General features: G+C 40.0%; 2 protein-coding genes across 14 annotated transcripts in view; both read left to right on the top strand.

The window, feature by feature from the left end:
• The window catches only part of BLTP1 (bridge-like lipid transfer protein family member 1), a 126,451-nt gene extending 119,953 nt beyond the window's left edge, over positions 1-6,498 (top strand). For all 13 annotated transcript variants that reach the window (XM_075036977.1, XM_075036980.1, XM_075036974.1 and 10 more), the window contains 4 exons: positions 1,211-1,405; positions 2,291-2,425; positions 4,703-4,868; positions 5,800-6,498. In XM_075036977.1, coding sequence (XP_074893078.1) covers positions 1,211-1,405; positions 2,291-2,425; positions 4,703-4,868; positions 5,800-6,016 — 713 coding nt within the window. In that variant the 3' untranslated portion in view covers positions 6,017-6,498. The remainder of the gene's footprint in view (positions 1-1,210; positions 1,406-2,290; positions 2,426-4,702; positions 4,869-5,799) is intronic.
• Positions 6,499-7,696: 1,198 nt separating this feature from the next.
• Positions 7,697-19,849, top strand: ADAD1 (adenosine deaminase domain containing 1). Its single transcript, XM_075025371.1, has 11 exons — positions 7,697-7,877; positions 9,289-9,465; positions 9,919-10,086; positions 10,623-10,691; positions 11,231-11,356; positions 12,327-12,450; positions 12,659-12,829; positions 14,548-14,774; positions 16,161-16,398; positions 16,950-17,082; positions 19,736-19,849. Exons 1-11 carry the CDS (start codon positions 7,697-7,699, stop codon positions 19,847-19,849), a joined length of 1,728 nt encoding a protein of 575 aa, XP_074881472.1.
• Positions 19,850-21,543: the final 1,694 nt, after the last annotated feature.

The raw sequence follows: 21,543 nt of genomic DNA, 5'->3' as shown, positions 1-21,543 counted from the left end.
TACAGGACGTTTATGTATCTGGCATTGCAATAGTTTTAGTCTTTTCCTCTTTCATTATATATGCAAAAAATGTTCTTGTTTCATGTCCAGTTGTGATCTTGTAATGTGAGGATATATTTCACTGTATATGAAGGATTTATGGATTAAGTTGAAGTGGGAATATATTTTAGGCTTCTATTACCATTTACAACTAACCCTTCAAAATTACTCATCTGCGTAAAGCTTTTCAACCTTCAGCTGCTTCTAGGCCTTAAAACATTTTGAATCATATCTTTAAATCATTGCTAATTGGAAAATAAAACTTTCAAGATAATGTTAAAAGAAATCTTAAAATACAGCTGTTGCTATTTCACTCACAAACCATAGAATCAGTAGATGATACCAGCAGCATTTCTGTGAAAGGGCAAATAGCAGAATACAGCATATAGTGAGAAATGAGCAGATGATAGTTTCTTGGAAAAAAAAATTTAAAATTATTGATATACTATACTAATATTTATTTCTTTTGAAAGACACAACAGGATGTAGTGGCTGAAGTTCATAAATAGAGGCGCTGTCTGTTAGATGTTTTTATGCAGCCCTGTTTTGCTACATCCGGAGCATTTAAGTATATAAACAACAACAACATTTGATTGTTGGACCTTTTGTAGCCATGCTTTTGGGAGCAGGATAAAGGATATGATCTTCATAGTAATCATACACCAGCAGTTTTACAATGAAATAGTAACTTTTCTTAACTTTTTTGTCTTGTCACAATTTTAAGAACTGGAAACTAATTCCAGTTGTTGTATGTGTACTGTGGTAAAAATCTTGTGACAGATTTGGATTGCTGGTCAACAGTGATTTCTGACAGCAATGCTGCCTCAGTGAATTTGGGTATTACCTGTATTAATCAGAAACATTTATTTTCATTTTAAGTACTACCATCTTTTCAAACATAAAGGGCACACTTTGAACCCATACGGTCTATATCTTAATTGAAAGCTCATTACTAGAACAGAGTTGTGATAGGGTGGTCAGAGGAATAAAATTTGGACTTTAAGCTTCAAAAAAACTAACAAAGTGCTTAGATGTTATGGTACTGACACTTATTTGCTCCCCCCTTCTTATTATGAGATGTATTTTGTGAAAATTTGTCACGCTCTGTGCTGACAAGAACCTTTTTTTAATAAAGACTACTGAATTCAGGAATTTCCCATTGTCCATGTAGAGTTAAACCTGCTTCGAAATGTGGATGCTAACAACCCAGAGAGCAGCACAACAGTGAAAAGCTCAAGCTTGCTAAGTGGCTTCAGAGGTGGCTCCAGTTACAACCATGAAACTGAAACCATCTTTGCATTGCCAAGAATGCAGCTGGATTTCAAATCTATTCATGTTCAAGAGCCCCAAGAGCCTTCATTACAAGGTGCAGTAAACATAATTTGTTTTTTCTTGATCCAAAGCTATTTCTCGTAAATGAGGGGTTAAATACAAAGCTACCGTGCTGATAAGAGGATTTAATCTGAGAATTACTGCAGATTTGCAAGAAAGGATACCATTTCATAATAAAATGTAGAGGGAATTCTGTTGAGAGAGTGAAGATCTAGTCCAGAGACTGGTCACTGTAGAAAAAAGTTACTAAGAGAAATTAATATGAACATTTCAGCTAGGTTGGCTGTTTTTAGGGGGTTGACTTTCTTATTTTTATTAAAATGTTGAAGAGGAGGGCCATTCTGAAAAAGGGAATATGAGCTAGGTACCTAAATTTTATGCTCGTTTTCAAAATGGTATCTTCAGACTGCAGTTGGAACTGGTGGGACATAAGACTTGTGAAGGTATAAGACATTAATGTAGATGTTTATCTTGGCTGAGCTGTGGTTTTACTCCATACCTGCTCCTGGACAATACTGCTAGATAAGTCAACCCGTTGGGTTTTAGTTGGTTTTTTAATAGCCAAACTAGCAAAATCTGCTATCAGCTTTTCTTACTGTCTAAAATCATGCACTCTTAGCACAGCACAAGCTAATGATACTGCTCTAGGTTGACTTTCCATGTTGAGGATGATCCAGGTTGTATTTCTTTATTTTCAACAGCCTTTATAAAATACCAGAAGTTACTGTGATGGGAAAACTGTTCAAAAAATGTTGAGGCTGCTCAACACAGATGTTAATTGTGGTCCTTCTTCTCTTTTGAGTCTCTGGTGCAGTAACAGCAATGTCATTTGAAAATGATTTGTATTCAAATTCTGTGTACTTTCGTGTGTACTGTCTGTACTTATAAGGGTATTAATACTATTTTTATCTGACTGTAGATACAAGTGTTAAACCAAAGGTGGAATGCAGTGTAGTAACTGAATTTACAGACCACATTTGTGTAACTATGGATGCTGAATTGATCATGTTTCTGCATGACTTGGTATCTGCTTACCTAAAAGAAAAAGAAAAAGGTAAGTTGTTATTTATAAGGTAACGCTTGTCTGACAATCTGCAGTTGTCAAACTTTTTGATGGTAAGTATCTCCATATTTTTTAATGGAATTGACTTGTTAAAAATGGATTTAATTTCAAAAAAGTTAAGCCTGATTTTGCTTCCATTGAAATCAACAGAAGTAGTATTAAATGTTCTTGAAATCTGGGCTTAACGCTGTGAAATGATAGTTACCTCTTTTTCAGTCACTGATAAGTGAAACTTAACTACACAATAGCAAAACGTTTTTTCTGGGTTATTTTAGACTGAAAGCCAAGAGGTATTTTGGCACGTCTTGGAAAGTGCAACATCGTTCAGGAAATGAGCTGATTTTTAGTCAGCTGCTGTAGGACTGGAAGCAGAGTAGTTTTGCATACAAACTTACAAACCTCGTGGTGTCACTAGGCTGACGTGCCACCACTGTGCAGGGAGCTGTACTAGTATTTCTGCGTGGCACTTTGCTACACTGTGCAGGTACAGCAGGTTGTTCAAAACCAGTTCAGTCATCTCCAATGCAGCACCTATGTGCAGTACGCTGCAGAGAACAGAGAGAACTCCTGGATTTCTGTTCCTTACCCACTACTGATGAGCTTCTGCTTAGGTCATAATCTTGCTCCTATTTTGACAGCTGGTGTTTAGTTTAACTTTCTTTTTGTAAGATGGTACATGCAGATGAAAACTGTTTTTGAAAGCTACATTACTTTTATTGCAGTCCTTTCATCAGTGGAGTTTCTTTAGAGACATGGTTTTTTCTGACTTCCGAATGCTTCACTTTTCCACACGAGTATGTTCAGTTGCAGCATTCAAATTTGGCACATGCATTTTTAAGCAGTATGTGGTCTTCGCTAAAAAGAGCAAATTGAAGACAAGTGAGTTCGATGTCTACGTAAAGTGTGCCAAACACAAAGTGATTTTTGTTGTTGCAGACTTAAGGTGAATAAACAGTGCAGTACTGAATGACTGACTGTGCTCTATGATTACCTGCACGTTGAAGGGAAGGTCATCACCTAGTGGCTTTAATGCTTTACAAGTAATTATTGCCACGAGTATCTAAAACCTACTAAACTAATTAAGATTTGGAAAAGATCGTAACAGCACTGTTGATTATAGATAAAACAATTTCAGATGTTACATTTACTATAAGTATTATATAATTCCGTATTATATCAGAAGAGATGTCATCACTGAAATTAAAAGCTGCTTATTTGTTTTACAACTTCTGATCTTAAAATTTTCCACATTCTGCCACAGCAATCCTACTCTAGACTCTCATTTCTATATGTTTTTCTTTAAAGGCTGCCACAAGAGTAATGTAACATAGTAATGTATGTGTAAATGATGAGTTACTACCATAGTGAAAGTTGCATATTTTGTTTTTCTGGTGTGTGTGAAATTGTGTTGTGCGTAGTAGCTTGCATTTATTACTGTGATGTTACATTTATTCATGTGATGTAACATGATGTGATGTATAAATGTAACCCTTATATGATGTAAAACACATTAAATTCAGTATTTTGAAAGTTTATAACTAACGTATCAAAATCTCTTTACGTGTAATTGTGTACAACAAAGCTAGGAGTGCTTTCTAAAAGTACTTTGTAGTAAAATGTCCAACAAGTGCAGAAACTAACAAAAAGGGAAGATAACTATTTTTGATTGAACTTTGTAAAAAAAATTGTTTTCAAGATATCTTAAGTCAAAATTCAATCCAAATTCACAGATTTGTTTTTATTTTATAAAATATGTTGTTTGGAGGAGAAGGTCCTGCTGTTCCTTTTCTGTATCCCAGGACGTAAAACTCAAGACAGACATGCATTCGGGTCCCCTTGATGCCTTTGGACAAAGATTTAATTCAACTATTCCGCCACCATCTTCCTCCTCAGAGACTAACTACTCTGTCAGTCGAAAAAAATTCTCTAAACTAGGAGCATGTCTGAATTTTGCTTATGGAATGTGATGTGCTTTGTTGAAGTTGAAATAAAGCCCCTGTGTGTGGATGCTTTGGGCTGGCAGAGAGAAGGAAGAATCCCACATTGCAGTGTTATCCAGTGTCTGTTACAGTTTTTGTAGGATATTTTTTACTAGCACTTTGTTCAAATCAAAACTGTTTGCCAGAAGTTCTGTAATACTGAAACACAAAGTGGTTCTCTTTTTTCTGAGATTGGTGCTTTTGTTTTATTTAAATGATGTACAAAGAGAATTCAAGTGAGATGCTCATGACTGACTGGTATGGGGTTTTTCCTCTCTCCACTTTGTAGCAATTTTTCCTCCTCGCATTTTGGCTGCTCGTCCAGGGCAGAAAAACTCCGTTGGTGTTATTGAGGACAGCTCCACTGACAAAGAGGCAGAGGAAAGCATTACTTACACTACAGTCGACTGGAGAGAATTTATGTGCAATACTTGGCATTTGGAACCTACGCTCAGGTAACAAGCAGCCTTATCTGCAGTCTCCTTCTCTCTGCATTTTATCTGTGGGTACTGTCCTGCAAACGACAAGTGTTTCCACGCTGATGCTGTTCAGCTAAGAGGCTCAATCGTGTGGATGCTGTTAACGCATTTGTCTTTGGCTATTAGTGCTGCTAGGAAAGATACCTGCTCCAGGACATGACGAAGCTGGGTAATGCAATTATCTATTACGTCAGTTAACTTCTAGATTAGAATTTATGCAGATTAAAGATACTGTTGGAGGCTCTTGAAAATTAGCATACAGTAAAATTAAACTCACTAAGGACCACAGATGACTTTCACTCTGTCCTACAAGAGTCCATTTATTTTCTGCCACATGGTTTTTAATCTAGCAGTTTTCCATTTTCAGCATTCATTTTAGTTCTTCTTTAAGCAGTCACCTTAAAAATAAAAAAGCACTATATACTAGTTGCTATATGGCAGCTTAAACTTAGCACAGAATAGTGTGTATAGCAGCAACTCACTGCTCTCAATACGCACTTTCAATCACGCAAAATGACTTTTCTGTGTGTCAGGGTCTGTTTTTTAACCTCTGCTGACACTGCTGGAGCACCTGCGTTCATTCACATATCAAAACACCACATCAACCCAGGCCAAACAAATCTTGACTGTTGGCAACATTTTGTGTTGGCAGTAATAATAAATCAATTTAAATGTGATCTGGAGGCAGCCCAGTCTGTTTTTTTTGCCTCCTTGAGCATCCTCTTCGACAGGATGTTCCACTGGTCATCTTCAGCTCGTCTGTATAAATTAAGTTCGAAACCCATGTTTGCTTGTTGGACTTAAGCTGGTCAGAAGTAACAGTGTTAAAAACTGATGTTTTTTCATACAAATGCCAGTTGCTCTATTTATATATTTGAGATTGAGTCCCCTATTTATTGTTTTTTAGATTAATATCTTGGACTGGGAGAAAAATTGATCCTGTTGGCGTTGACTACATCCTCCAAAAGCTGGGCTTTCACCATGCAAGGACTACTATTCCTAAGTGGCTGCAGCGTGGTGTCATGGATCCTTTGGACAAAGTTTTGTCAGTCCTTATAAAGAAACTTGGTACTGCACTACAGGATGAGAAGGAAAAGAAAGGAAAAGACAAAGAAGAATACTAGAAGTATAATGTGACAACCGTAATTCCGTTTGATTTTATCAAAGTGTTTTATTGTAAGAATTTAAATATGGTTTAAAGAGAAACCTAACAGCTTTTTGCTACTCTATTTAAAACTTACATTGTGAGTAACTGTTTACCGTGGTACATGATACCATTCTGTATTTGAAGTTACTGCATGATGATGACCAATGTATATTCTGTGAAGGAATAGCTGGAACACTGTAAATCTGCTCTTCGGCGCCCTCCGTTTTATCATGTGCAATACGATTCCTGCATCTTTAAAATACTTGCAGATTAACTGTGAATTTTCATAAACTTTATTTGCCATAACACAAAACCCCTCGTTGATGTGACCGGTAATTGATTCGTCAATGTAGACTTGTGTAAATTATACATATATATATATATAACTTATGAAACTGTGATTGCCTTAGTGCTAAAAATCATTGTTTATTACACTTGTAATAAAATTTAACTACTGTACAGGGCTTTTTGTTGTTGTTGTTTCAACTTCCTTGATTAAAAAAAAAAAAAAGGCGGTTTTAAGTGTGACTTTGCATCGAATTATCACTTAACGCTGAGGCGCGTTTTACACGCGCCAGGGGCGAGGCGGGGGCCGCCTCACACCCCGAAGGCGGGAAACCGGCCTTCCCCCCTCGCCTCCCCCGGGCAGCTTGGAACAAGGCGCCGCCAGCTCCTGCTCCCGACCGCTAGGAAACTGTGAGCAGCCCTCCCCGGCGCCCAGCCGCCGGGAGGAAGCGGCGGCGGCAACGGCGACGACGGCCCCGCCGGCCGGTGCTTCCCCGTGCCCCGCTCACCGCTGCGTGGCCCCTGCCGCAAGTGGGTCGGGGCGCGGCTGCGGCCGCCGGAGCCGATGCCGGCCCGTGACGCCTCTCGCCGCTCCCGGTTGCCGCTTCGCTCCGGTGGGTGGCACGGGAAACCGACCAGACAGCGTGGGGTGGGGGCGGCCGCTGCTGCGCCAAGGAGGAGGCTGGCGTTCTCCCTCGGCCGCGCCGTGGCGGGGCTCTCGCCGGAGGCATCTTCCCCCCCCTTTTTCCCCTCGACAAAATGGAGGGGCCGGGTGGAGGCGCCGCCGCCGCCTCTAACGCGCTGGCGGTGAGGTGGGGTGGCAGCTGAGGGACGGCTTTGCGCTTCGGCCGTTGTAGCCCACCCCTCAGGGCGGAGAGGGGGCAGCTGCCCTGCGGCCGCCGCGCCTCCTCCCTCCATTTACCTCAGGCGAGCTCCACCTGCCCGGCGGGTGTAAACCCTGCGGCAGCGACCGGGCGGCCGAGCCCGGCAGGTGTGGGTTTTCTCACAGCACAGGGAGAGGAGAGCGGGTACTAAAGCCTTCTGCTCCAGCGCTAGCTCCTCCTGCAAACTTGAGAGGAATCAGCTTTGCTGCTTTAGTTCTTGCCTCGCCCCCCGCAGAGCCGGCTGGGGGGTTGTCTTCTTGGAGCCGGCGGCAAGGCGAGGTGCAGAGGGGCATCACGCGTGGGGCAAGGTGGTTAATTAACCGGAGAAGGGGCTTCGAACCTTGCGGTGCCGGCCGGGGAAGGGGAGGGATGGGAAGGACGCCGGGTCTCGGTTCTTTTGCTCCGGTGTGCGGGGAAGCGGCTTAACTAAGAAAAACGTAGAAAACATCTCGTAACTTTACTGTTAAATTTATTTAGGTTGATCCAAAATGACTAGCAGCAGCGGCTGGTGTCAGAGTGCTGGAATACCCCCCTCTGACTCCATGCAAAAGCCGACTTCGCCAGCTCGGGCTCCTAGGGAGCCACCTTCAGAGGTGCTTTCTCAGTCTGTAAGGCCAAAACTTCCACCTTCTGAGAGGTGCGCTGTACCAAAGGTGACGCAAAATCCAGGTATACTTCTCTGTTTGTATACTGAGATTAGCTATTAAAATACATTGTTGATGTTAGTGAATAAGTAACTTTGTGATTTTTTTCTTTTTTGAAAGGTTGCAACCCTCTGCTGCTTTTTCTTACCCTTGTACTTTCTTAAGTGACTTCTCTAGCATCTACTCGACCTTGTTTCTCTCTTTCCTGTGTCCTCTACTGGAAGTTTGTTAGAGTAAGAGATTTGTTGTAGGGTGGGCTATATAGTCTGCTGCATTTCATAATTGTAAATTCCAAGTTACATGTTAAAAGTGCGGTAGAGGTTGCCAAAATATAGAACACGTACTGCTTCATGAATTTTCGTAGAAGAAGTTTTAACTGTGGTTCCAGATGTCCTGGGATGTTTTTGAGTTCTGTCTCGCCAAATAGTTGTATTGAGGTGAAGTCACCTCTTTATGAACTTAGTTTACTTTAGTTCTTCTTGGCTGGGAGATACTTGTGCCTGAGTATATGGCAACATGTCCATCCTAGAGTTGATACAGGGAAAAAGATTTCATTTTTTTTTCTCAAAGCTAACAGAACACACCGATCCTTCACAGAAGTAGGTGCTGCAGGAAATGTTAATTGGTTGTTCTATAGGAGATCTCAAAGTCAAAGACAATGCTCCAGATATAGTGTGCTCCTTGAAAGAGTTTGTATTTTGAATGAAACTCAGAAGTGTGGGTTTGCCTTAGGACTACTCAGAATTTATAGAAGTCTTTTATGACTTGACTATCTTGCTTCATATTGCCCTCTGAAGAGCCTAATGGCTCTGCCAGGACAGATGAAATATCCACCCACCTGCTCTCCTGGTTCCCAGTGTGGTTAATCATGGGTGTGGGGAGGACCTGGAGCGTCAGGGTGGGTGTGCAGTGCAGCTCTCCCCGTGTTCTGTCCTGGCCACTTCAGCTAGAGGCGCTGTCTCTGTATTCGGCAGCTCTTTGTGGGTGGGTTTCTTTTTCTTTGAATGAGTTATCAGCTTTTTGAATAATGTGTGTGGTTGCCTAAACTTTTTATAGTGTTTTACGACAGGGTGTTCACTGCTTCATAGTTTTGCCTGAAAAAAACACATGCTCCATTGTTTTTAATCTGCCATCAGCAACTTTCAGTTGATGGCTGGTTTGCAGGGGAGGGGGAATATATGTTGTATTTACATGTAATGTCTGTCTGTATTCAGAGGTTAATGGATTTAGCGCTCAATGCTTTGATGCTTTTAAAAGAGGAGGTACACACTGTTTCAGAATTGCTGGTGTTGTTAATGTAGGGTTCAGTACAAAGCCAATACTGCTCTAGAGTAAATGTTTTGCTTTTTGTTCTTCTAAGAAGCATCAAAAAAGCATTTATTGTAAACAGTTTTAAACTGTCAGTGTGTTCAGTTCTTTTCTTAATTTTCATTCAGAACCTTTTCTTTTGAAAGCAGCCCATCCACCGCCATTATCAGCACTTCCTCCAAAGAAAGACCTAGAGGAGTTTATTGCAAGATATGAACAGGGGGTAATAAACCCAGTATCTGCCTTGCATCAGTTTGCACAAATGCACCATTTACAACTTGAATTGAAAGAAACTAGTGTGGCAGGTAAATACTTCTTCTTTTCTTAAGTAAAATAATACTTGCTTGTCCTTGAGATGATCTGGCGTTCTGCAGTTAGTATTGATGGCACTAATACAGATGGGTTTTTTTGTTTGGTTGGTTTTTTTTTAACTGTTGGTTGTACTACCCTACACATATGTTGCTTTTTGGCTGCCCTTGTTATTGTCCACGCAGCTGTGTTTCATAATTAATTACTACAGAATTTGATCAGATGAGTTGTATAAAATTCTGGCTGCTACCAGAACTTTGTGAAAAGTGCATAAAGTGAAAGCTGCTACAGTTCTTCTGGAAGTGAAAGGTTTGATTTGTATTTGCTAAAATTGTCTTTTTGTCTTGTACTTGTCCTTGGAATGAATATAAGCACATAAAGCTATGGATAAAAGTACCTTATAATAATTTCACTAATTGTGTTTGGGTTTTTTTTTTTCTTCTTTAAAGGCAATATCATAAGGCCTTATTTTGCCTTTTGTGCTGTGGTAGATGGTGTTTGCTACAAGACTGGACTGGGAAAAAACAAGAAGGAATCTAGATTAAATGCAGCTAAACTGGCTCTTGATGAGCTACTTAACTTGGAGTATACAGGGGTGAAGGCTTCTGAAAAGTCAGGTAAATATTCTAGCAACACCTATTTAGAATTTGAAAAGCTTGGCTTAAAGGTTTCCTATGCAAAAATCTCTGTGTAGTTTTATTAAATGCTTCCGAATCAGCGCCTCTGTCGGTTTTCTTGAATTCTTTGGACAGAGCAAACTGGGTTTTTTTTCTTTGTCTTTTGAGTATGAGGAGTTGCATCAGTTTGTAGCCCAGAGTGGAGATTACTGAAGGAATTAATTTATTTGTTGCTGTTGCACTTGAATTGCTACTCACTAGGTAACAGCAACATGAAGCTGATCCTAAGTGGGTTTGAATTTTTATGATTAAAAGGCTTCAACACTGAGTTACTACTTTCAAAAGAATTCAGTTACCATAACGTTTATCTTCTTTTAAGGGTTGCTGTCTAAATAGTTCTATGCTTACAAGGACTTCAAAGTCAGAAAAGAAAATTCTTAGAGAATCGGAAACTTTAACTTGATGGAAATAGTGTGAGATCCATGCTTTGAAACTTGGAATGTCCATCCCAGTTTGAAATTTTGTTAAATTCTTAGATCCTCTCTATACTCCTGCTGAGCCCCAAACTCCAGCAAACTGCGTTCGCGCCTCAAGGATCTGTTTTGGTAAGGAATAGTCTTGTTTTTCTCTATTGATTCCAATTAGCCAGCAAATGCTGGCTTTTTTTTTTTTATTTGCCTTTTTTTTTAATTCTTCTTTTAATACATTTAGTGATCTCTGTGAAGTTGCTGTTATTTTAAACCTCTTGAAGAACGCTGTAAGAATTAGTGTCACTGAAATAGGAGATGTGTCCGTTTGTAGAACCAATGGTCAAACTTCAGTAAATTGCTTGAATTTAAGTGGTGAACTGGTGACAGAAATAGAAACAGTATTTCTGTCCTTACTTGAAACGCTGTGTGGAGTAGTTGATCAAACTTGATCCATACCCCTGATTTATTGTCATGAATAATAAAAGCATAAATTGTTCGGGTGTACTTGTCCTTTATTTATTCATGTTCATCTTGATAATCTTCAGAATCCCAGAAGCATGTGTTGATGGTGCTTTTACCATGTGTTTACAGTTATAATTTGTCAAGTGGTTGATCATGTCTGCTTTCCCTCCCCTGCAAATTTGTGTCTTGCTGGTTTTTATTGTTTTATTTAGAAAGAGGACAGCTTATATATCAAAAGCTTTCGCAGACACTTGGAGAAGTATTTAACAGGCTGACTACCACACATCCTGAGTACCAAAGTTGTGGCAGTTCACTGGCTGCCTTCATCATTGAAAAAGGCAAGTCTGTTTTGATCGTGAGTATTGGGGAGTGGAAAACCTAGGCTGTTTGTGTTGCCAGAGACCCTTGATTAATGCATTTCTGATCCTTAATAAATGTAAAGGGTGGGTCTCCTTCTTTGAAATACTCTGCTCTGATGGCTCTGTCACATGCGTAATTATGCTACAGTCATGCAACTATTCAAGACCTACATAAGCATTTCCTTGTGCTGTCTCAAAGAGGAGTAAGGCTGTATGTGTAGACCAGTATGGGCCAGGGCAGGTGGATGTGCCCTGAAGGAAGCTGCAGCCCGTGGAGAACCCACACAGGAGCAGGCTTCTGGCAGGAGCTGTGGTCTGTGGAGAGGAGCCCACACTGGAGCAGGTTTTCTAGCAGGACCTGTGACCCTGTGGGGGACCCACGCTGGAGCAGTCTGTGCCTGAAGGACTGCAGCCCGGGGAAGGGACCCACGCTGGAGCGGTTCTTGAAGAACTGCGGCTGGTGGGAAGGACTGTATCCTGTGGGAGGGAGCCCATGTTGGAGCAGGGAAGGAGTGGCAGAGACCAAGTGTCAGGAACTGATGCTTCCCCATACCCCTGCACCACTCGGGCCAGGAGGAGAGGAGGTAGAAGAGTCAGGAGTGAAGTAGAGCCAAGGAGGAGGGGATAGGGGGGAGGTGTTTTTAGTTTTGGTTTTGTTTCTCACTGTCCTGCTCTAATTGGTGATAAATTAATCTTCCCCATGTTGAGTCTATTTTGCACATGATGGTAAATGGCAAGCCATCTCCCTGTCCTTACCTTGACCTACGAGCTTTTTCATTTTGTTTTTTCATAGCATCATGGCGTCGTTTAGGTTGGAAAAGAGCTTTAAGATCATAGATTCCAACCTGCTGGGGGACAGGGGCTGTGAGACAGCAACTTGGTGGCACCTGGCAGCCAGACAAGGCTGTCCCACCACAGTGATGTAAAAATAAATGTTTTTTCTTTTTAGGTGGACAGCATGAAGTTGTAGCACTAGGAACAGGAGAATATAATTACAGTCAGTGCTTTCAACCTTGTGGAAGAGTGTTGCATGACAGCCATGCCATTGTTATTGCAAGGCGTTCTCTACTCAGGTGAGAATGTGTGTACAAATAGTTATCAGTTCTCTTGCAGCCAGTTCTTCTCAGTTTTAGTTTTGCAAATGTAAATATAAGTGCACTTGCATTTTATAGTTAGTACTTTCTGGATTGTTTTCAAATTGTGAATTAAATGTGAATGTCCATGTATTTGTAAACAAAGTAGTGCTTTTCACATGTACTGTTACTTAATGCTTTCTTTTAGATATTTTTATAGACATCTTTTGCTGTTCTACAATGAAAATCCAGCAAGGACAGAGAAATCCATATTTTGCACAGCACCAGGCTCAAAGCTGCTTACCCTAAAGCAAAATACAACTATCTTTCTCTACATGAATCAGCTTCCAAAAGGAACTGCTCAGTTAAAATCACAGATGTAAGTACCTTGGTATTTTCAGAGATGTTGTGGTGGAAGATTAATTTGTTTGCAGTGACAAACACGTTGTCACGTTGTTGTGAGTGTGGGAAAAGATGTATTATGCATTGTTACACGTTTGTAAGGTGAGAGGAGCTATTCTGAATTTTTTTCATGTTTTGGAAGCTTTAATGTACAGGGTGGTAGTGATAAGTGTATGAGATACAGCTCAACATGACGATAAACTTTATGTGGGTTATAGCTTCAGGATGATGCTTTGTTTATTATGGATACCCACTTCCTTGTTAACCCCCCCTCCCAAGATACTATTAAAATACTAAGAAATGATTAATTTAATCACTGAGCAGGTGGATGTGGTGACTTCATGTCATCCTTTGCACCGCAGGACTAGAGTATAAAAAGCCTTGAATTGAAACAATAGGCTCCTACTCTGCTTTGTAGAAAAAAGGTAATGAGAGAAACTTGATGGGACAAATACAGTCTTATGCTTATCTTTACACTTATAACTTCTGTTAAATTTCTGAAAGTGGTTTTGTTTTTTTTAATAGTTTTGACATTTAAAAGCAGCAGTCGCTGGTTTACCAGGTTATTATGAACAGTGTTATTTTGTGTCCCTTCTAGTGGTGCAGTGGAATAACGTCCCTGAAAGTTGTACAGTCATAAGTTTTCCATATATACAAGACAACTAGTGGCTTCCATACTGTATTTGCGGTGTTGGGAAGGCAGACTTGTGAACTGGAAGTCACAGCCAATTCATTGCAAGTTGTGCTGACTGGGGGGAGTCCCTCCTGTTAGAATTGCAGAAGGTTTTAGATTACTTTCAGTGTCACAGCCTGCTCTTACAAGGAAATGGTTGATGCGACTGGGTGCAGTTTGTAAGCTACTCTATAATAGTTGACGGATCACAGATTCAGCGCTTTTTCTCTTGTTTTTTGTCCATTCTGGTGTGCGCTTTCTTGAGACGAACTCTGGAAAGTATTTTCTTCTAACACAGCAGATTTGCTTATGTATAGAGTTATTTAAAGATAGTTTTTAGAAGGGAGCTACTTTTAAGTAATCCTTTGAGTAGCAAAATGTGGCCACTTATTAACAGGCAGTAGTATGTTACTTAACCCAAAATTAAATGGGTGCTTTATAATAATGTAATAAAGCAAAATCACCTTTGATCATAGCATTATAAGTTACGTTATTATTGGGGAGAGTTAGCTCAAAACTTCAAGCTTTGACTTCTTATCCCTCTTTAGTTAAGGGGGAAACCATTTTGCTTCAGAACAGTCACTGTTTTGTCTCCCTGATGTGTTGGCATCTATTAGTTTTAAATATTTTGAAGAATTGCAATGTAAGTTATGTTTTAACGGAGATTACCAACCTTACAGCTGCTTTTTTACAAGATGAACAGCCTCCAAGTAACTTCTGTCATAGTGTAAGTAGACACAAAGCGATTGCTTGTTTGCAGCGTATGCTGATCTTTTTTAATGTTAGCAAAACTGATGGCTAAGATTAGGTTGAATTACTATTTCATATTTAAATACTGATTTTGGTATTCCAGTTACTTGAGCAGCTGAATGTGGTGTTTCCAAAATTTAGAAATATTGAACATACTGCAAGGCCCAGATCTGTTGATACTGTTTTCTGAGAAACCGTTTTAGGTACCACTTTACAATAATCTCTGATTAGAGTACTTTCTCACTGAAATTCATTTTCTTGTCTTACTTTAGACATCTCAATCCACAATCTATATCTGCTTATGAAATTAATGAACAACTGAGTCTCCATGTTGCTATAGAAGGCAAGATTTACCTAACTGTTTGTTGTCCACCTAAAACTGTTAGAGCAAGCAGTATGTCCGCTAGTGACAAATTAACAAAATGGGAAGTGGTTGGTATTCAGGGAGCGTTGCTGAGTCACTTCATCGAACCAGTGTATATAAACAGTATTCTTGTAGGTAAGCTTAATGCAAATTTCAGTGGGTTTTTTGTATGTTTTCATGTTCCGGTTTGATTACATTTTATAAAACATGAACTAAACCAAGATGGTTCTTTAAAGAATTACAGTACTTTTCTGAAAAGGTACTAAGTGTGTATATTTTTTTTTCACTCATCTTTGCAATACCCTGATGTAAAACTCAGTTATGCTCACTCTTTTGTCATTGTGGGCTTGTTTTAGCTTGCCAGATTGTTGTTCCTTTATTATGTATTAAGAGTAACAGAAGATATTCACCATTGTTTTATAACAAATTGTATTTTAGATATTGAGAAAGCATCGTGTGACAAATGCTGTGTCTGTTAACTGTTCAGTCAAATAATGGTGACTTTAAGGTGACAATGTTAGTCACTTAACTGTAGAATGGAGCAGTGGTGGAAAAACTGCCAGTATTTACCTGAAAATGCTCAATTTCACTCTGGGTTATCTTATGAGCTCTATGAAGTCTTTGTTCAGTTTTGTTTGTGTCCGTGCTCTGCACCACCCTTCCCCCTTCGTATTGGTTCATGCAGATGGGCATTTTGTTGAGGAATAGGGATTACCAAGGTGATAGTGAACTCCTATGATTTTGTGGCAGTCAGGAAGACCATACTATTATCATTTCAGTAGCTTTTATTTATGTGGTGGAATTAAATTAAAGGTTTTCAGGTGTTTCTTCCTCTCAGTATTTGTATTATGAGACTTAGTACACAGGTGTCTGCGTTCCCCAGATATTGAAGATGACCCAGCTTTTCCTTTTCTAACACAGAACAAGGTTTTTGAAGTACTCCAAAAGATCTTGGAAGAGTTGGTGAATGCCTACCAGCACCTTCTGAGGAAGTCTGGGCACTTTAAGTAAAAGCGATAGAAAAATTTCTAATGTGCTCACTTAAATGGTATTCAAAGTAAATGTGATCTATAATGTATTGCCCTTTTATTTAATAGAAATTCTATGGCCATTCCTTGAGATACTATGGACCAAAGTATGTTTGTTTAGTAGGCAGTCAGAAATACTGTTGGATGTGGAGTAATATGAGAAAACTCTGTAGTGTGTTTTCAAATCTAGAACATCAAAGTTTGTGTTGCAGCTTTTATTTTAATGGTGTGTTCTGCAAGGAATGTAAAGAGTTGATGAAGAATAATTATTCCAGAAAGGAGGTATCCAATGAAAATAATGATGCCTCTGGAGAAGAAATTGTGAAATCATTTTTATTTTGTAAACTGAATATTTGAACTGGTTCTTCCAAATATCAGTTTTGTGTAGAAAAATGATTATAATGTAGACTAGTGAAAACGTCTGCATTCTTAGCTTCTTTAATTTTTCTTTTTTAATTTGATGTACATGTGACTGATTTTTTTTGTTTAATAGGAAATGGAAATTGCAAGGATACAAGAGGGCTAGAAATAGCTATAAAACAGCGTGTTGATGATGCACTTACATCAAAGCTTCCCATGCCTTACCTGGTCAACAGATCTCATACTTATTTGGTGAATGCTGCACACTCAATTCAAACAGACTTTCAACAGAGGTCTCTTAGTTTGAATTGGTCATTGTCAGACACATCACTGGAAGTTGTGGATGGGTTAAGTGGAAAAACCACTGAAAGGTTAGAATTTTTTTTCATTATGTTGGAAAACATGGTTAGACCTATCGTTCTGTGCTGATTCATTGGAGTATTAATTTTTTAAGCTATGCATGGAGGCCACAGCGTTACCCAAATGAGAGGGATTCTCTTCTGTGTTAGGTGAATGCATCCTGTGATTAGATGTAGCTTTAGAGATCTTGTAACTTTACAGTGAGGTGCTAAGATGTGAAATTAAACAGTTCTTTGAATTGAGATATCTTTATTCCATTTTCTGTTGTGGTGGACGTTTTAATGCATAAAACCAATTGGCACGTAAATAGTTCAGATAAATTCCAGTTTGAAAACCATTCTTGGTTTACTTGTTTAAATTCTCACAGCTGCTGATTTGCATTAACTTTGCTCATTGGAAGTGGAAGTAGGATCATATGATCATATTCACAGAGCGTTAGAGGGGAAAAAAAATCCTGTAATGATAAAAGCAAAATACCAGTGTATACTAGTATACTCACTACCAGTGTATACTAGTGTATTTGTTACTGAGTTTTATTATTCTTTTTTCATTTTGACTGCAGTTCGCCATTCAAAAGTGGCACTTACATGGCAAGTCGCCTTTGCAAGGCAGCAATGTTCAGTCGTTTCAGATTGCTTGCTAAGGAAGCAGAACGGAATGATTTGCTTCAAGTTGCAACGTACCATGAAGCTAAGGTAAGCTGGTACAGAACGGGAGAGTTTTAGTAAGGAGTCTTATTATGGCTACTCTCTAAGCTGGTTTGATAGCCAGGGGTGTCTTTCTGTTTTGCTGAAGACTTCACCTGGAAAGCTGGATCTCTGTTATTGCCTCTAATCTTTGTCTGAGAATGGTCTGAAATTTTTCAAGCAAAATTAATCTACTGAATTAATCTTAAAGCATTCTTTATGAAAATCTGCCATGTTTTGTCTCAGCACATGGAGGTTCCTGGCCATTTTTCTCACATGAGATAGTTTCGTATTAAAAAGATTGGGAGCTTTTTGTTCATTAGTTCATTTCCAATCTCACTTTTTACATTTGTTTCACACATCCCTATTTGGGCACCAGTTGAGGAGGGGGAGTGATAGAACGGCTTCGGTGGGCACCTGGCGTCCAGCCAGGGTCAACCCACCACAGTCTTTTGATGGAGAATGCGGGCAATGTGAGGAATTCAAGATAAGGATAGTAATTGAGAGAGGTAACGGGCAAAACATGGACTGAACGCAGCTAGAGAGTGAAGAGCTGCATGACAAGTGGGGAATTTTTATTGTTGTAATTGTGGTGAAGGGATGAGGGGTGGATTGTGTGTAAATTGTCCACTTTTTGTCAGTTTTGTGATGATATTATTTTGATTTCGGTGTGGGGAATTCTTTTTTGTTGATATGAGTGAAGATTTTGTGTGATGAATGTAGATTTTAATGATAGTTCTTAAAAATGTGATGCACAGAGGTGAGGGGTGGAATGTATTGGCTTTGTGTGGCAAGGTTTTGGTAGCGGGGGGGTTACAGGGGTGGCTTCTGTAAGAAGCTGCTGGAAGCTTCCCCCGTGTCCGACAGAGCCCATACCAGCCGGCTCTAAGACGGACCCGCCGCTGGCCAAGGCCGAGCCAATTAGCAATAGTGGTAATGCCTCTGTGGTAACATTTTTAAGAAGGAAAAAAAGTGGGGACAGAGAGAAACAGCCGCCGGAGAGAGGAGTGAGAACATGTAAGAGAAACACCCCTGCGGACACCAAGGTCAGTGCAGAAGGAGGGGGAGGAGATGCTCCAGGCGCCAGAGCAGAGATTCCCCTGCAGCCCGTGGTGAAGACCCTGGTGAGGCAGGCTGTGTCCCTGCAGCCCAGGGAGGTCCACCTGCAGCCCGGGGAGGACCCCACACCAGAGCAGTGGGATGCCTGAAGGAGGCTGTGACCCCGTGGGAACCCCACGCTGGAGCAGGCTCCTGGCAGGACCTGCGGACCCATGGAGAGGAGCCCACGGAGCAGGTTTTCTGGCAGAACTTGTGACCCCGTGGGGGACCCACGCTGGAGCAGTGTGCTCCTGAAGGACTGCACACCATGGAAAGGACCCATGCTGGAGCAGTTCATGAAGAACTGCAGCCTGTGGGACCACGTTGGAGAAGTTCGTGGAGGACTGTCTCCCGTGGGAGGGACCCCACGCTGGAGCAGGAGAAGAGTGTGATGAGTCCTCCCCCTGAGGAGGATGAAGCGGCAGAAAATAACGTGTGATGAACTGACTGTAAACCCCATTCCCCGTCCCCCTGCGCCGCTGGGGGGGTTGGTAGAGAATCCGGGAGTGAAGTTGTGCCCGGGAAGAAGGGAGGGGTGGAGGGAAGGTGTTCTGAGATTTGGTTTTATTACTCATTACCCTACTCTGGTTGATTTGTAATAGAGTGAGTTAATTTTCCCCAAACTGAGTCTGTTTTGCCTGTGACAGTAATTGGTGAGTGATCTCTCGGGTCCTTAATCTCAACCCACAAGCCCTTTGTTGTATTTTCTCTCCCCTGTCCAGCTGAGGAGGGGGAGTGATAGAATGGCTTTGGTGGGCACCTGGCATCCAGCCAGGGTCAAACCCACCACACATTTTTCTACCACAGTGTAGTCTTGTGGAAGGATTCTTATGTCATAGAGGAATAGGAAAGTAGGAATCGTTCATCATATGACAGCATTAGATCTCAGGCTTTCCTCTGTGGTATAAAAATACAGAGAAATTACTTAAAGGAGCTGCTGTGATTCTTGATCGCTTTAACCACAGTTCGCTCACTTCTGTCCACACTTGGAAATATGTAGGCTCATCTTACTTCTCTGTACTCTTCCAGGTTTTTCCTCTCCTTGGTTCAGGATATACTTATATCCAAAATTGTTTGTTACGTGAAACTTAAGCTTTTATAAAGTACATGTCTTTTTTGTTCTCCTGTCAGAACATGCAAGAGATCATTTTTTAAATGATTAAAAAACTTGAATCACCTTGAAAACTTTGAAATAGGATGGCTTGCTAATTGATTGTTGACCTGCTAACACTGTTCACCATGTGTTTAGATTTGCATTGGATGATATTGAATGTTTCTTTTCAATGTAAAGATATTATTGGAACTGAAAAGATGCCGAAAAAAATAATGTTTAGCAGAACAATTCTCTCATCCCAATAAATGCCCAAATACATAAAAAGAATATGTTTTGAGAGTCTGTAACACTTTCTCTCACTGTCAGCAACTGAGGGAACTGTAAGATTTGTAGGTATTGTTTTCTACAAGGTTTGTGGTTGTGCATATTATATGCTGGTGGTGAAGAACAGAGATCTCTGTAACCATAATTCTTGAGATCTTTCAAGATCTTTCTTCTTCTTTTTTTCAGATTCAATCTGAATTGTACCAAGAAGCTAAAAATTTGCTGCAAAGCTACTTAGAGCAACATAGTTATGGATCCTGGATTGTGAAGTCTCCACATATCGAACAGTTCAGTGACTGACTGTGAGGTGGATTGTATGTGAAGTCAGTGTGGATGATTTCTTTCAGTAAGATGTAATTCTGCTTAATAAAATGTTTAACTGTAGGGTTCATGTTTGCAGCAAGAAAATCATTCCAGAGCTGCTTCTTGTCAATTGAAATGCAGTTGTTAAACCATCTGTAACAGTTCAGTCTTTTCCAAAAGTTGGTGTTTTCTCATGGGTAGGAGTATCTAACAGCTTTGCAAATCTGTTCTGTTTTGCCCCTCAATGCCACCTCATTTCTGCTCCCTCACCCCACCACCCCACTCCCCACCCCGCCATGGAGTTATTAAGATGTTTTTTTCCTGTTAGTTTCAGGATTGCTGTGTATTGATTTCTTCTTTTTTCCCTGCTTTTTTCATAACTGTCTTTAAGAAAAGGAAAAAAAAAACACCCACCAAAACAGTAAAAGTTGGGATTTCTTAAAAAAAAAAAAAAAGTATTACAATGTGAGAATCGCTTTCAGATACAAAAATTGGCAATCTGTGCTTTATCTGTAGGCATCCTTTGCTAGTCATTTTAAGACTTATTTAGCATGGGTTTGCCAAGTAGCTTGTAGTTTACTGTATATTGTTTGTGGTAGAAGGGTTAAAAAATAATCTGTGTACTTCCACATGTGAAAGTTTGAATTGCCAAGCTGTTACTCAACTGTTTTGTGACAATCGCTATTTTTGGTAGTGGATTTAAAGCATTTTAAAGGTGTCAAAGCTGTAAATAACAAAATAGTGTGTTGTAGTACAGAAGTCACCAGAAACAAGGTTCCTTCAACTTTTGTGGGCTGCCCCAAAAGCCATCGGATGCTAGTGCTTGTAGATCAGTTGGACTCCTCTACCCACAGACTACTTTATCAGTACTGCCGAGTTCTCACAAAATTGTCTGCATGCATAATAACCTGAAAAATGTTGCCGAACAAGAGGGAAGTTGCTTCCTTGTAAATTAGGGTAAGAAGATGGTAAGGTCATGATAATGTTTAAAAGGATGTTGTTAAGTACCACGCTTGGGTTTTGTGTGGTGTTGTGAAACATTAGCGTATTTAAGCTAGAGAGTACGCTTTCATTATGTTACTTGATTTTTGTATATCATACAAAAGCTGTTAGGTAGTGTTTTCAAACACCAGTAATAGTATAGTGCTGTAGTCATGTTTCAGCTTCATATCATAAGAGGATTCTAAAACAAAAACCTCTTTCTGTTTTTTTCCCCTAATCTGTTTTTCTAACTAGTACGTGGAGTCTTTACTGGAGACAGCCTTATGTTGATTTTCAAGTTACTGAAACTCACTGACTTGTTACAACCTTGTCCTTGACTTTTTTTGCTGTTCTGCTATTTTGTTTTCTGTTAGGCTTTTTAAGATGAGGTGTGGTGGTGTTTTGTTGTCTTTTTGTGGCACATGCTCCACATAATATTTGCTCCATGTAATGTTTCCTTTCTAAGAATGCTTGAGAATGGCCATCATATTCCAGGCTAGAGCATAGTGTTGCCTTTTTTCAGGGGTATTAAAACTTCAATAAATTTCCTTGACATTGTGTTAGCGTTTTATACACTTTGGACCATTTTTCTGTATGGACTTAGACTTTGGCTGAGACATCCTCACCAAGGTGGTTTTTTTCGTTAAGCGAGAGGCCTTAAATATGTACAAGTAACTGAGCTTTTTTTGTGTACTTCAGCCATTTTATTA

Source organism: Buteo buteo, chromosome 1 (genome assembly GCF_964188355.1).
Source record: "Buteo buteo chromosome 1, bButBut1.hap1.1, whole genome shotgun sequence".
NCBI lineage: Eukaryota > Metazoa > Chordata > Aves > Accipitriformes > Accipitridae > Buteo > Buteo buteo.
Note: the sequence above shows the minus strand (reverse complement) of the source record. Positions and strands in the feature narration are given on the sequence as shown.

Excerpts from the sequence above, each read along its gene's own strand:
- ADAD1 (XM_075025371.1), top strand. The coding sequence starts at position 7,697 with ATGACTAGCAGCAGCGGCTGGTGTCAGAGTGCTGGAATACCCCCCTCT. Across the intron at positions 12,830-14,547 it reads GCTCAGTTAAAATCACAGAT|ACATCTCAATCCACAATCTA; the intron begins GTAAGTACCTTG and ends GTCTTACTTTAG. Across the intron at positions 14,775-16,160 it reads TATAAACAGTATTCTTGTAG|GAAATGGAAATTGCAAGGAT; the intron begins GTAAGCTTAATG and ends TTTGTTTAATAG.